Genomic DNA, 16,344 nt, shown 5'->3' with positions numbered 1-16,344 from the left:
TCGCCGGCTCACTACAGAGGTTCTGAGATGCTCGTGGTTTAGAAACTTTATACCTGGGTTTGCTAAAGTTTCAGAGTCTCTGACTAGATTAACAAGGAAAAATCAGACATTCCATTGGGGAGATGAGCAAACAAACGCCATTATGTAACTTTTGTCGTTGTGAGGGAGTCGCGACCGGCGCTAAACTATGTACACAGAACATTATTTTCGTACCACTTGCTCAAAAAAGTGACATTCAATGCCACAAAAAGCGAACATAACAATAGTCATTTTTAATCTGTTAAAAACAGAGAAAGAAAATTGTACTGAATTTCATTCATCCTCTAGGGAGAGAATGTGAGTTAAATTTGGAATACTTACCGAAATTTATACTGAACTACATCTGTGTTTACACCATTGAGTTTGTATATAAAGCATTATACATCTTTTTGAAAAAGGAATACGCATTTATTATGCAGTTATGATTATTAAATAAAATTACGAAAACCGACGAGGCCGTATGAGATTGATGCCTTTGCTTTTCCGACAAAAAAATATTAGTCTAGGAATTTGCCGCGTTTTTGTTTTCTTCAAATAGGTACATAATCGTTTAGTTTATTTTAATTTATTTTTATAAATAAGTTAATGTTCTCAAAATAAGTTTAATAAATGCTTATCTCATATTATTATTGTGTTAATTTTTTCGCAAATGGTACGAAAAGTAGAGTTTTTCTTCGGTGATAAAGCTGTCTTAGTCTTGGGTGAACTTAAACTGTCGTGGACGACAGAAGACACTGCTTTAGTCTATTACCTTGTATGTATATGTACTTATGAAAAGTTAATTAAAAAGTACATTAAATTGTTAAAGTGTATTCATTCGCTAAATCGCGGGTCTCCTCTCACAGTGAGAAGGGTTTTGGTTTCGCTGGCCAAGTGCGGATTGTCAGACTTCACACACCTTTGAGAACATTATGGAGAACTCTCAGGCATGCAGGTTTCCTCACGACGTTTTCCTTCGCCGTCAAAGCAAGTGATATTTAATTACTTAAAACACACATAACTCCGAAAAGTTAGAGGTGCGTGCTCGGCATCGAATCCCCGACCTCAGATTAGGTGGCGGATGTCCTAACCACTCGACTATCACAGCTATTCTTATACAACTTTGTTGATATCTTGCAACTTCAAGTTAGTCTTGTAATAAACCTCGTTGGTGACACTAGGGTGACGGCAAGTTTTGGTGGTTACAGGGAACAGTAACACAATACAGACAAACATGCTTTATAAGGTCGGTACATTTGATTTTCTAAATTATAATTACCACAGCAAGTAATAGTTTTTTTTTGTACATCCATACTAATAATAAATGCGAAAGTGTGTCTGTCTGCTAGCTTTTCACGGCCCAACAGTTTAACCGATTTTGATAAAATTTGAAAAATTTCGGTAGGTACCGAGTTAGCTTACATCGCGGGGAAGGACATAAGGAGATACGGACAAGGACAGGCCGAAGTCGCGGGAATCATCTAGTATTTACAAGCTATCCTTATCTAAAAATACTGGCTGCATTTCCGCGCTGGACAGCCAGGCTGATCCTTTGTGCAAAAAATGAGCTAGATTTAGCAAATTTATTCTTTTATCTTCTCGATGGCGAGTCAGGATCGCACAACGAGGGTTCCGTACTACAGTCGTATTTTTTCGACATTTTGCACGATAACTCAAAAACTATGATGCATAAAAATAAATAAAAATCTGTTTTAGAATGTACAGGTGAAGACCTTTCATATGATACCCCACTTATATTATAGTTATCTCACTTCGAAAGTTGAAGATACTAATTATTAGTTCATAACCACAATTTTTTTTTTTGTGTGATCTAACCCTAAATTCACGGTTTTCAGATTTTTCCCCAAATGTCAGCTATAAGATCTACCTACTTGCCAAATTTCATGATTCTAGGTCAACGGGAAGTACCTACCCTGTAGGTTTCTTGACAGACAGACGGACAGACAGACAGACACAGACAGACAGACAACAAAGTGATCCTATAAGGGTTCCGTTTCTCCTTTTGAGGTACGGAACCCTAAAAATGAATCGCTAAATGTGTTGCTGATCGCAAATCTCGGGAACAGCTGAACCGATCTCACTAATTCTTTTTTTATAATATTCCTTGAAGTACGAGGATGGTTCTTACGGAGAGAAAAAAATTGCCTGAAAAGTAATTGACTGTTAGGCGGTACAAAGTTCGCCGGGTCAACTAGTTAATTCAAATAAAATATCTAAATATATAAAAGGAAAAGGTGACTGACTGACTGACTGACTGACTGACTGACTGACTGACTGACTGATCTATCAACGCACAGCTCAAACTACTGGACGGATCGGGCTGAAATTTTGCATGCAGATAGCTATTATGACGTAGGCGTCCGCTAAGAAAGGATTTTTGAAAATTCATCCCCTAAGGGGGTGAAATAGGGGTTTTAAATTTGTGTAGTCCACGCGGACGAAGTCGCGAGCATAAGCTAGTATATAATAAAAAAATAGGGTCAAAAAGTTAAGTACTTTTACAAGTGCTTTTCAATCGTCAAGCGAATCTACCACTGCTCAGCGCACTGGTTCGGAATGCCTGCCCTACCAAGAAGAACCAAGAAACCTTTAAATAAATCACTACCCGTAATATAAATGAGAATGTTTGTTTGTTGGTTTGTCCTTCAATCACATTCGAGGTGATTTTTAGGGTTCCGTACCTCAAAAGGAAAAACGGAACCCTTATAGGATCACTTTGTTGTCTGTCGGTCTGTCAAGAAACCTACAGGCTACAGGGCACTTCCCGTTGACCTAGAACCAGCAAGGAATTCGGTGGTACTTTTTTCAAAAATTCAATTCTTTTAAATAAATCACTCCCCAAATGCGAATGTTTGTTTGTTGGTTTGTCCTTCAATCAAGTAATGAAGCAACGGTTCGACGTGAATTTTTTGCATAGGTATACAAAAATATATATACCTACCTACCTACATACATATATAGGTACTTTTTATCTACTACTTTTTATCCCGGAAAATAAAATCAAAGAATTGCCACAGGATTTTTAAAAAGTCAGTAAGTCAGTCAGTCAGTCAGGACTTTGAATTTTATATATATATACAGATAACCCTGTAAAACTCATAAATGCAGCTATACAGTGCAGTTTAGCAAAGAAGTCTATCTAGATAATCTAATTGTTAAAATCTAGCCAAATCTCGCACGTTCCATCTCAAAATGCATTACATTACTTTAATTTTAGCTATCTGTAGATCAATGCAACGTAGGAACCAAAATAGGTTTTGTAAATAGTTGTTTCGGTTTATAAGGCAGATAAAGCTCAAAACCGGCCAAGTGCGAGTCAGACTCGCGCACCGAGGGTTCCGTACTCGGGTATTTTTTTCGACATTTTGCACGATAAACCAAAAACTATTATACCTACATAAAAATAAATAAAAATCTGTTTTAGAATTTAGGTATGATATAACATAATATGATACCCCATTTGGTATAGTTATCTTACTTTGAAAATTTAAAATATTAATAATTTGTTCATGAACACATATTTTTTTGTGATGTGACCACAAATTCACGGTTTTCTGATTTATTCCTTTACTTGTGCTTTATGACCTGCCAAATTTCATGATTCTAGGTCAACGGGAAGTACGGGTTTTCTTGACACACATGACAGCTGGACAGACGGACAGACAGACAACGAAGTGATCATATAAGGGTTCCGTTTTTCCTTTTGAGGTACGGAACCCTAAAAATGAATAAGAATCATGTTTTTTTTAATTATTCTCTTTAATAATGAATTCGACGACGACCACCGAAGACGACCACGACGACCAAAAAATGACGACCGACAACGACGACGACGATGACGACGACGACGACGAACAAACGACGTTCTTCTGTTTGTTTGACGACCTTAAGAAGATAGCGGGAAGTGGGTGGATGAGGAAGGAGGAGGATCGTGTGTGGTGGCGTGCTCTTGGGAAGGCCTATGTCTAGCAGTGAACGCAAACAGACTGATTGATTGATTGATTGAATAATAAATTCTAGCCCCATAAAGTTTGTTTGCTCAAGCTCAACAAGCTGAGTATGTTGTGGGCTCTTCTCAGACCTGGGCGCGTTTGGAACCCTCATAGCTTTAGTTTTAAGTACGTATTAATTATCACCACTATATCATATCATCTTACAAATAAAAGTTTATGACAATCAGGAAGCGTAAAATTTTACCAATCTCTACATAGTATAAAATAAAGTCGCTTCCCGCTGCCTGTATGTATGAACGCGTAGATCTTTTAAACTACGCAACGGATTTTAATGCGGTTTTCACCAATAGATAGAGTGATTCAAGAGGAAGGTTTATAGCTATAGTTTAGTTCTCATAAAATTAGAGATCCCTAAGAGAAATTGAAATAATGTGAATTAGGTCGGAAAAAAATCCTCTCATTTGAGAGTTTCCGAGGCAAATACACCTCAATGACACCACATTAGTATCTACATTGCACCCATGCCAAGCCGGGACGTGTCGCTAGTTCTGAATAAATAATTTGAGTTTGAGTTTGAGTTTGAGTTTGAACTACCGCTATACAAAAACCCATAGTTTTATAACTACAGTCCAATACCCTATTCTGTAATTTCAGGCACTCGCCATCGCGGGTCTGAATGCGGCGTCATTCGCCAACGGCTTCATATTCGGCCAAGTGGCAGGTATGGTCAGATCGCTGCAGAAGAAGGAAGAGGGAATAGACCTCAGCGATGGCCAGATATCACTGATAGGTATGATCATTGTCATAATCATCATCAAACCTATCATTGTTGTTTTCGTACGCTGGTATACCCAATTATTTAGTTGTAGGCAGAGGCGGATTATCCCTAAGGCAAACTAAGCACATGCCTAGGGGCGCGAAGTTACGAAGGAGCGCGCGATCATGTGAGTTGTCTTCACGGTTGAATTGAATTGAAAGTTGAATTCACGGGAATAGCCTTTTCCCGTGGATTTCCAAAAAAATCTTTCATACAAAAACCGCTGACCTTGAAATGTTTACGGAACAATCTTTATAGTATATCCTCATTAAAAAAAAAGAATGAATGAAATCAGACTACGCGTTAATGAATTACAACTCAGTATACATTTTAACTTTCATCCCCTTTCCTAAGGGAACCATGCTAAATTTCGGAATAAAACGTATCCTATGCCTTCCTCGTAGTTAGTGGTATGAACTCAAATCGTACCAAGTTTGATTGGTGGTAATCTTTTGGAGCAAGGTTCTGTGAGTATGGTGGGTGTTGGAGATGTTCCGATCGCAACTCCACTCTCAGCACTCTACTTTAAACAACAAATAACAAACTCTTGATGATTAAATTATCCAAAATGATCATTTATCTTCTTTTTCAGCCTCCATCCTTACTTTGGTGTGTCTCATCGGCATCGGACTGGCTGCTTGCGTCACTGACAAAATCGGCCGAAGATGGTCCGTTATCATCTTCAACATTCCGATCATCATTCAGTGGATCATCTTATACTTCTCCTATAACATGTTCTTATTTATGTTATCAAGAGTTATTGCTGGTATTTCTGCAGGAGCCATTACAGCTTTGACTATATTCGTCTCTTCAGAGTACACTAACCCAAAAACCCGAGCGTTTTATTTAAATATGATAACTACTGCTGCTCCAGCACTTGGAACATCTTTGGGTCATTCGATTGGCATTGTTTTACAATGGAGAACAGTTGCCTTGATTGGTATAATACCAGCTATATTGGCAGTCGTCATTCCGTTCTTCTGGGTTGAAAGTCCTCATTGGTTAGCGTCTAAAGGAAGATTTGAAGAGTGTGAAATCGCATTTCGACAATTACACGGTAATAAGTTGAATTCTGAAAGAGAATTGCAGATGATTATCAAAATGGAGAAGACCAAACTGAAATTGGCGAATGAAACAAATTGTACACCTACATTAAAAAGGTTGTTCGCAGCATTCAAGAGGAAATACTTTTGGAGTTTGATTTTGATGAGTGTATTTATGGATGCTTATTTTACTGCGGCTGGGAAATTAGTTTTTAGTACATTAGCCACTGTTATATTAGAAGATATTACAGGAACTTCGGATGTATTGATGTATACTTTATTGGTAGATGGGTTTATAGTAGTGGGGTCATGTATGTCTTGTTATTTGATTAGAAAAACTTCTTTACGTACTTTGTTATTTTCGGCTGGATTTTTTGCGAATGTTGTATTAGTAGTTTTAAGTGCTTGTTTATACTTCAGTAATGGTCAGAATTATTTCAAGTGGATTAATGTAGTTTTGCTTGCAATGTATTTTATATCGATCAATGCTGGTCCTTACCCGTTACTAGAGGCTATATATAGTGAAATGTTTCCTTTAGAATTAAAAGTGTACTCCTTTACTTTATCTGGTGTACTGCTTATGTCATCTTTAGCTTCAACGATTATGTTATTACCTTTAATGGTAAGTACAATGGGTTACCATGGGTTGTTCTTATTGAATGCAGCGATAATGTCAATAAGTTTAGTTTACATATGGTTTAGGTTACCGGAAACTAAAGGAAGGACTTTGCAAGAGATCGAGATGTATTTTAAGACAAATAATTTTGATGTTGACGAAATTCTGAGTACTGAACAGTCGAAGGCATTAATGTAAGACACTTTACACTTAAGTTACCGTAAACAGATAGGTTTCAATGCTTGCCAAATTAATGTGTTTACTTAATAGAACCTTACAGGTACAGAAGCCTTACATCGTAAAGACGTTTAAATAAATAGCGACTCTTGTTACGACGCAATAAAGTGCAATTCAGTTCGCACAGCGCTGCAACACAAGTTTAACATACGCCTCTCTTTCTAGCGCGTAAACTCTTTTATCTCTTAAACCTATACAGGGTGAAAAGAACGCTAGCAAAAACAGGTGTTAGTACTGATGATTATAACCGATAAGCACAAAAAAACCTATAAGGGTTCCGTACCTCAAAAGGATAAGGGAAGGTAATTAAGGTGTGTGAAATCCGCCAATCCACACTTGGCAAGTGGACAATGCTAAGCCCTTTTCATTCTGAGAAGAGAACCGGCCGTGCCCAGCAGAAACCTTTTGTAATACTTAAAACGTGTTTTTGTAATATGTAAATTCTATTATTGGCGGAAATATAATATTTAAACTTATTTTGTTAAAATATGTATTTGTTTCATTTTTTATAATTTAAGAGGCATATTAACATAATAAAAAAATTATACATTTATTTTACGAGCATTGTACCGTGAAGAATTGCTGACCCGGCGAACTTCGTACCGCTTAACAGTCGATTCTTTATTTTTTAGGGTTCCGTACCTCAAAGGGAAAAACGGAACCCTTATAGGATCACTTTGTTGTCTATCTGTCTGTCTGTCTGTCTGTGTCTGTCTGTCTGTCTGTCTGTCTGTCCGTCTGTCTGTCAAGAAACCTACAGGGTACTTCCCGTTGACCTAGAATCATGAAATTTGGCAGGTAGGTAGATCTTATAGCTGACATTTGGGGAAAAATCTGAAAACCGTGAATTTAGGGTTAGATCACACAAAAAAAATTAAATTGTGGTCATGAACTAATAATTAGTATTTTCAACTTTCGAAGTGAGTGACTATATCAAGTGGGGTATCATATGAAAGGTCTTTACCTGTGCATTCTAAAACAGATTTTTATTTATTTTTATATATCATAGTTTTTGAATTATCCTGCAAAATGTCGAGAAAATACGACTGTAGTACGGAACCCTCATTGCGCGAGCCTGACCCGCACTTGGCCGGTTTTTTATTTTTTCCACAGACAATTTTTGAGTAATGTAACCATCGTGTTGACAAATATCGACGATTAATTATTATAACGATTATTACGATTGATATAATATATTAATATCACGAATCTATATATATTCGTGATATTAATAAATATTAATCGTATAAATATTAATCACGAATCTATATAGATTCGTGATTAATATTTATACGATACTAACGTCACTCAATTGTTTTGCCTTCCCGGAACCTCTCCACTAACACAAACTTTATGGTATAGTATTAAAGTTCAAATTGACTGCGACTCAGATCGCGTACCGAGAGTGCCGTGCTACAGTCGCATTTTTTCGACATTTTGATAAATCAAAAACACGCATAAAAATAAGTTTTAGAATGTAGGTACATGTTCTACAATATGTAAAGCCCTTTCATATAATACCCCACGTTGTATTGTTATTGCTAATGACGGTCTCAAGTGGAAACACGCCAGTTAATATTGAATGCACTATACAAGATTTAAAGTGTGAAAATTTTTGTGGGAAATGTTTTATCTCTGGTAACACAGAATCCCACTTAATTAAAAACCAGAGTATAAGTACCTAATCCCTACTAATATTATAAATGCGAAAGTGTGTCTGTCTGTCTGCTAGCCTTTTACCGCCCATCCGTTCAACCGATTTTGACGAAATTTGGTACAGCGATAGCTTGCATCCCGGGGAAGGACATAGGCTACTGTTTATCCCGGAAAACCAAAGAGTTCCCACGGGATTTTTAAACACCTAAATCCACGAGTTTGAAGTCGCGGGCATCATCTATCTTAATAAATATTTAAGCAAAAAAATATGGGGAATTCATAAATATAATAATTAAGCAAAATTTTAATCAAAAAACTTAACTACCATAGTCATAACTCATAACCGTAATAAGTATATAATAATAATATGCTAATAATATATATTTTTGTATTTCATACAGTTTACTAACAAACTTTGTGGGTAACAGTGGTTTTTATTGTTTGACTAGCTGCCCTGGCGAACTTCGTTCCGCCTAACAGTCGATTCAATTTTTTTTAAATTTTTCTCTCCGTAAGAACCATCCTCGTACTTCACAAGGAATATTATAAAAAAAGAATTAGCGAAATCGGTTCAGCGGTTCTCGAGATTTGCGATGAGCAACATCGCAAATTTATGATTACTCGCAAGTGATTCATTTTTATATTATAGATATCTTTATAATAAAAACCGGCCAAGTGCGAGTCAGGCTCGCGCAATGAGGGTTCCGTACTACAGTCGTATTTTTTCGACATTTTGCACGATAATTCAAAAACTATGATGCATAAAAATAAATAAAAATCTGTTTTAGAATGTACAAGTGAAGACCTTTCATATGATACCCCACTTGATATAGTCACTCACTTCGAAAGTTGAAAATACTAATTATTAGTTCATGAGCACAATTTAATTTTTTTTGTGTGATCTAACCCTAAATTTCCCCAAATGTCAGCTATAAGATCTACCTACCTGCCAAAGTTCATGATTCTAGGTCAATGGGAAGTACCCTGTAGGTTTTTTGACAGACAGACAGACAGACAGACAGACAACAAAGTGATCCTATAAGGGTTCCGTTTTTCCTTTTGAGGTACCGAACCCGAAAAATGAATCGCAAAATGTGTTGCTGATCGCAAATCTCGAGAACAGCTGAACCGATTTCGCTAATTCTTTTTTCATAATATTCCTTGAAGTACGGGGATGGTTCTTACGGAGAGAAAAATTTAAAATAAAAATTCTGAAAAAGAATCGACTGTTACAAAGTTCGCCGGGGCAGCTAGTATAGAGATAAAGATAATTCATAGGTACCTAATTAATAAGTATACATCAGTGTAAAAATCATATAAAATATAGGTACATTATACACGTGTTCTGTATTTTATAATAATAAATAAGCACCAAGAGGACAAATTATGTTTCAAAAGGTATGTTATGTGTATTGTTTATTTTATTTTTCACTAGCTGATCGGCAGGGTTTCGCTCGAATTTTTGAAAATCAGTGGGAGTAGGGAAGTGTAATTTCAAAAACGTACGTAAAACTTCTTTACGCCTAAGTTTTACGTAAAATCTTATACTAAACTAGCTTATGCCCGCGACTTCGTTCGCGTGAACTACACCAATTTCAAACCCCTATTTTACACCCTTAGGGGTTGAATTTTCAAAAACCCTTTCTTAGCGGATGCCTACGTCATAATAGCTATCTGCATGACAAATTTCAGCCCGATCCGTCCAGTAGTTTGAGCTGTGCGTTGATAGATCAGTCAGTCAGTCAGTCAGTCACCTTTTCCTTTTATATATTTAGATAAGATTTTACGCCTCACCAACGTTCTTAGAATTCAAGAGTGGAAACACAATAAGGTCAAAGTAAAATGGACCTTAAGAGCCTTAAATTGAAGTCAAAAGTTTAAATGCCACTGTTTTTAATTTCGCAACGTTTCCGCTTGGAGCGCGGGCTGTAGATGTGTAGACAAACTTGATCTTTAAAACAAGACTGTTAAGATCCAGTTTACTATAACGCGGAAGTGTTTCGACACTCGAATACTGTCAACGTTGGTGAGCCATAAAATCTCGTACTAAGCTTACTGTTATCGCACTTGTAGTTGCCGCCTTTTCCCTTAGTTTTTCCCGAAAGCCACAATAAATAATAACAATTTTCATAACAAACTTGAAAAATGATGGACTTTCCATGGACTTTCTAAACCATATTTAACTTTCTTAGGGGTTGAATTTTCAAAAACCTTTTCTTAGCGGATGCCTGCATGCCAAATATCAGCCTGATCCGTCCAATAATTTGAGCTGTGCGTTGATAGATCAGTCAGACAGACAGTCAGTCAGTCAGTCATCTTTTCCTTTTATATATTTAGAGTAGCTATTACCCGTGGCTTCGCTCGCGTGACTCAAGGTTTTTAATAATACTTCAGGTTTTATTTTAAAAAACCTGCAGCATTAATGCTGAGCTAGGGCCATTTCATCTTGTGCCAAGTGTGTGCAAGAACTCATTATTACGTATTTTATTAATAACGACTATCTACTAACCAGTAACTATTCTATATAATATATTTCTACAGCTATAGAAATTTCTACATAGTCTCTACATAGTATAAAATAAAGTCGCTTCCCGCTGTCTGTATGTAATGTATCATGTGTGTATGTATGAACGCGTAGATCTTTTAAACTACGCAACGGATTTTAATGCGGGTTTTACCAACAGATAGAGTGATTCAAGAGGAAGGTTTATAGGTATAGTTTAATTCTCAAAAAAATAGAGATCTCTAGAGAAATTAAAATAAAGTGAATTAGGTCAGAACAAAATCCTCTCATTTGAGTTTCTGAGGCAATAACACCTCAATGACACCACATTAGTATCTACATTGCACCCATGCGAAGCCGGGGCGGGTTTCTAGTATATTATATATAATGGAAATCCCTCACGATAGTTTATACGCTGAAACAGTAACCATTAATTTCAAGTTTGTTAATACTTTATGCACAAGATGAATAAATTAGTTTTCTTTCTTTGTTTCTAATACTTGAGGTTTTGTTGCATATACCACCATATAATACCTACCGTAATTCTACTATTCAATTTAATTAATCTATATATATAAAAGGAAAATGTGACTGACTGATCTATCAACGCACAGCTCAAACTGCTGGACAGATCGCTTTGAAATTCGGCATGCAGATAGCTATTATGACGTAGGCATCCGCTAAGAAAGGATTTTTGAAAATTCAACTCGTAAGGGTGTGAAATAGGGGTCTGAAATTTGTGTAGTCCACGCGGACGAAGTCGCGAGCAAAAGCTAGTTAACTTATATTTTTGTTTTCAAGGTTCTTATAATTTACATATAATTTATATAAATATGTTTTTGTTTTGTATAATAACTATCACAATAACATGTAAGTACTTTATGTTCCGCTGACCGTCTGTCAGCGAGCTTATCTCATGAACCAATTATCTAATACGTAGAGAGGTAGAGAGTTGAAATTTTCACCAAATCTGTATTTCTATTGCCGCTAAATAATTAGAATTTCAAATTGACCGCCAGGAAAATTAAAAAGTGTTATTTCTTGTACGGTGGTACGGAACACTTTGTGTGCGAGTCCCGCTCGCACTTGACTGGTTTTTTTGTATTTTTCCTTTTCCTTTAAGGCCTGTCTCCATTATATTCAAAATAGGTCGAATCCAGGTATACTAACAAGTACCTATAAATTATAATGTCTAAACTTAATCATTAATCAGTAAAAATCGGCCAAGTGCGGTACGGACTCGCACACGAAGAATTCCTTACATTCCATTGTAGGTACAAGAAATACCACTTTTAATTTTTTTTAATTTTCATGGCGTCCATTTTGAAATTTTTATCATATTTCACAAAAGTAGATGACCACGAACAATAAAAAATGTTATTGATTTATAGACTTAAAAAAAATTAAAATCTCAACTAAAAAAAAATCTTTATTGTATGCCATTTCAGGTGTTTGTGATCGGTGGGCTCAACTTGATATCCTTCTCCAATGGCGTGGTCTTCGGCCAGATAGCCTGCGTGGTCGCCTCCCTACAGAAGAGGGAGGAGGGGATAGACCTCAGCGAGGGACAGATATCAATCATAGGTATTTATTTATTTACGGAACCCTTATTGGATCACTTTATTGTCTGTCTGTCTGTCAAAAACCTACAGGGTACTTCCCAGTAACCTAGAACCATGAAATTTGGCAGGTAGGTAGGTATTATAGCAGACATTAGGGGAACAATCTGAACACCGTGAATTTGTAGTTACATCACACAAAAATTAAATTGTGGTCATGAACTAAAAATTAGTATTTTCAATTTTCGAAGTAAGATAACTATGACTCTATTTATTTCCTTGACATAAAATATTTTTGAAATGGACCTGATGGATTGACGCTGGTTCCCTGGGAACGGGGACGGGCGCTAATGTGGGACGCAACTTGCGTTGACACATTGGCCCCGTGTCATATCAGGAAGACAGCGTTAAGACCGGGAGCCGCAGCAGAAACAGCTGAAAACGGCAAGCGGCGCAAGTATGCCTCTCTTATAGAGAGTTACATTTTTGTGCCGTTTGCCGTGGAGACCCTAGGGCCATGGAGTCTTAGTGCTAAAAAATTTTTACGAGACATTTCACCGCGATTAATAGCCTCATCTGGTGACAGAAGGGCTGGCTCATTTTTTGCGCAACGGATCAGCCTGGCTGTCCAGCGTGGAAATGCAGCCAGTATTCTTGGCACCATTCCACGCGGTCATGATTTATATAGTAATTAGATAAGGCTAACTATGTTAGTTAAATAAGTTTTTATGTGTAATTTATTTGTCTTTATCAATTATTGTCATAATCTGTTTTGAAATTAAAAGTTATTTTGGTGTTTTATATATTTCAGCTTCCTCCTTGGTCGTAATGAACATCATTGGATTCGCTGTAGGTGCCGTCATTGCTAACAAATTCGGTAGAAGATGGGCCTTCATCATCTTCTCTGCGCTAATTGTCGTCAACTGGATAATAATGTATCAAGCCAAAGAAATGTATCAGTTCATGTTATCAAGAATTATCGGAGGGATTGCTGCCGGTGCTCTTTGGAAGTTAAACATATTTGTAACATCTGAGTATACTTCACCAAAAACAAGAGCGTTCTTTCTAAATATGGTAACTACAGTTGCTCCTGCGTTCGGATCAGGTTTGGTACATGCGCTTGGTATTGTTTTACACTGGAGAACTGTGACTTTGATTTCAATAATCCCAGCCTTATCAGGAGTTTTGCTACCATATTTTTGGGTAGAAAGCCCGCATTGGTTGGCTTCAAGAGGCAAATTTGTGGAATGTCAGACATCTTTTCGAAAACTGCACGGTTGTACAACAAATTCAGAAAGAGAATTGGAATTGTTAATCAAAATGGAGCGTACTAAGTTAAAAAATGTTATTGAAACTAACAGCAAGTCTACTTTAAAACGATTGTTACTGGCATTTAAAAGGAAATATTTTTGGGGGCTTTTAATTATGAGTTGTATTATCCACGTATATATTGCGGCGGGTGGTAAAATAGTTTTTACTTCATTAGCTACTGTTATGTTACAAGAAATTACTGAAACATCTGACGTTTTAATTTATACTTTAATAGTGGATGGTTTTATTATTATAGGGTCGTGTATATCATGCTTTGCGATAAGATATACATCGATGCGTACATTGTTGTTTTCTACAGGTTTTGCAGCGAATGCTTTGTTAGTTATCTTTAGTGCTTGCTTCTATTTCAAAAATGGCCAGAATTACTTTAATTGGATTAACATTAGTTTGTTAGCGTTGTATTTTATTTTAGTAAACGCTGGACCCTATCCGGTTTTGGAAGCTATACTGAGTGAAATGTTTCCTTTGGAATTAAAATTGTACATTTTCACCATTTCTGGCATATTTTTGTCAGGATTATTAAGTTTAACGATATTTCTATTTCCATTTCTGATTAATTCGATAGGTTATCATGGATTATTTTTGTTGAATGCTGCCATAATGTCAGCGTGTCTGGGCTTCATATGGTTCGAATGGCCAGAGACTAAGGGTAGGACCTTACAAGAAATTGAGGTTTTCGTTAAAACGAACAATTTCGATGTCGAAGAAGTGTTAAGTAAAGAAGAATCGAGTACGTTAATTATATAACATCACACTTATTATTAAAGGCGTAAGTTTATGTGTATGTGTGAATATTTGTTACTCTTTCACGCTAAAACTGCTGGACTGATTTAGCTGAAATTTATAATGGAGATAGAGTATACCCTGAATTAACTTATTATTATGATTTTAAAGCATATATTCGATGCGTGGTCTCGAGAACTCACAAAATGCCATGTTATTTTTTGTGATTTGTCTACAGCGTTCGATTGCGTTGAGCACGAGATTCTTTGAGCCACTATGGAATTAAAAACACTGCGCTTATTCTCATTGCGTCTTATCTGGGTGCTCGTATACAAACCGCATGTGTAAATGATGTCAAGTCATCCGGATCACCTTCACTAATGGACGTTCCTCAAGGCTCTATCCTAGGTCCCTTCATGTTCTTGGTATACCTATATAAACGACTAGATTATGCTCGCGACTTCGTCCGCGTGGACTACACAAATTTCAAACCCTTATTTCATCCCCTTAGGGGTTGAATTTTCTTAGCGGATGCCTGCATCATAATAGCTATCCGCATGCCAAATTTCAGACCGATCCGTCCAGTAGTTTGAGCTGTGCGTTGATAAATCAGTCAGTCAGTCTTAGGGCCGGTTGTTTCAACAAACTTTGACGGACACGTAACCTTTAAATATGGCGCTAACGAACGTAAGTAAAGAAAAAGCGTTGATTCAGCATCTATTAGCGCTAACGTTCGTTAAAAAGTTACGTTTACGTTAACCGGTGCTGGCGCCATTGGTGATCGTCAAATCAGTTCGTAACTTCATACTTCTTACAAACGGAATATTTTATTTACAAATTATAATGGAATCAATTTAATTCAAAGCTTTTAATGATAGTTTTTTTGAAGATTTTGTAAGAAAGAAAAAGTGTTTAAAATGCGAAGTAGCAATATTAATAACTATGTATATAATTTAATATACTTAAAATGAAATAAGAAAAGGATACGGAGAAGTAAGTTAATTTTTAGGGTTAGTTTCGCAACCAAAATAACAATGACGAACAGTTTTTTGTACAATGAAGCAACGCACTTAAATTAACAGATGTTAAAGTTCGTCTACGTCCGTTAAATTTTAACGAACGGATCTTACGAAGACCAATGGTTTGAAACAACCGGCCCTAAGTCACCTTTTCATTTTATATACTTAGAAGATTTACCATATTTCGTCCAAAATACTTTGATATTGTGCTATTTGCAGATAATAAGTCCGTAATTTTTAAAGTCAATAGAAATAAGAACAATTTTGATGATCTAAATAATGCCATATCACAGGTCACTCATTGGTTTACTGTTAACAATTTACTTTTAAATGCAATGAAAACCAAGTGTATTAAGTTAGCTCTGCCCAATACCAACACGACCAATGACAATAATTTAATGATAAATATGATAAATGATAATATGTTAAAAGTAGATGATACCACTGTGTTCCTGGGGATCACGTTAGATGCAAAGCTTCAATGGAACGCCCATATATCAACACTTGCCGGTAAACTCAACTTGACAGGTGACCGACGTGGAAACTGCAAAAATTTTATATTTTGCCTATTTCCACAGTATTATGTCTTACGGAGTCTTGCTATGGGGTAAAGCATATTGGGAAAAATTTTGTATTACAAAAAAGGGCAATACGTGCAATTTATAATTTAAAACCGCGCGATTCACTACGAGAGAAATTTAAGGAAATAGGTATTCTTACAGTAGCTTATCAATATATTTACAATAATACAATTTTTGTCGTACAAAATTTTCTGTCATAAAAAAAATTGGGGATTTTCACGACAGGTAAACTAGGAATCGTAAAAAGCTCGCTACTCCTACGCTCC

The 16,344-nt window shown here is 36.3% G+C and overlaps 2 protein-coding genes across 3 annotated transcripts; both read left to right on the top strand.

The window, feature by feature from the left end:
- The first annotated feature begins 1,175 nt into the window (after positions 1 to 1,175).
- Positions 1,176 to 7,156, top strand: LOC138404468 (uncharacterized). Of its 2 annotated transcripts, none has more exons than XM_069508505.1 (3): positions 1,176 to 1,264; positions 4,647 to 4,782; positions 5,402 to 7,156. In XM_069508505.1, exons 1-3 carry the CDS (start codon positions 1,253 to 1,255, stop codon positions 6,664 to 6,666), a joined length of 1,413 nt encoding a protein of 470 aa, XP_069364606.1. In that variant the 5' UTR covers positions 1,176 to 1,252; the 3' UTR covers positions 6,667 to 7,156. The 2 variants fall into 2 exon arrangements, with proteins under 2 accessions (XP_069364606.1, XP_069364607.1); XM_069508506.1 differs by lacking the exon at positions 1,176 to 1,264 and adding an exon at positions 4,082 to 4,157.
- Positions 7,157 to 9,747: 2,591 nt separating this feature from the next.
- LOC138404469 (uncharacterized) lies at positions 9,748 to 14,502 on the top strand. The gene is made up of 3 exons (XM_069508507.1): positions 9,748 to 9,759; positions 12,313 to 12,448; positions 13,235 to 14,502. The coding sequence occupies exons 1-3, from the start codon at positions 9,748 to 9,750 to the stop codon at positions 14,500 to 14,502; spliced, it is 1,416 nt and encodes a 471-aa protein (XP_069364608.1).
- Positions 14,503 to 16,344: the final 1,842 nt, after the last annotated feature.

This window comes from Maniola hyperantus, chromosome 28 (assembly GCF_902806685.2).
Source record: "Maniola hyperantus chromosome 28, iAphHyp1.2, whole genome shotgun sequence".
NCBI classification, from domain to species: Eukaryota; Metazoa; Arthropoda; class Insecta; order Lepidoptera; family Nymphalidae; genus Maniola; species Maniola hyperantus.
Note: the sequence above shows the minus strand (reverse complement) of the source record. Positions and strands in the feature narration are given on the sequence as shown.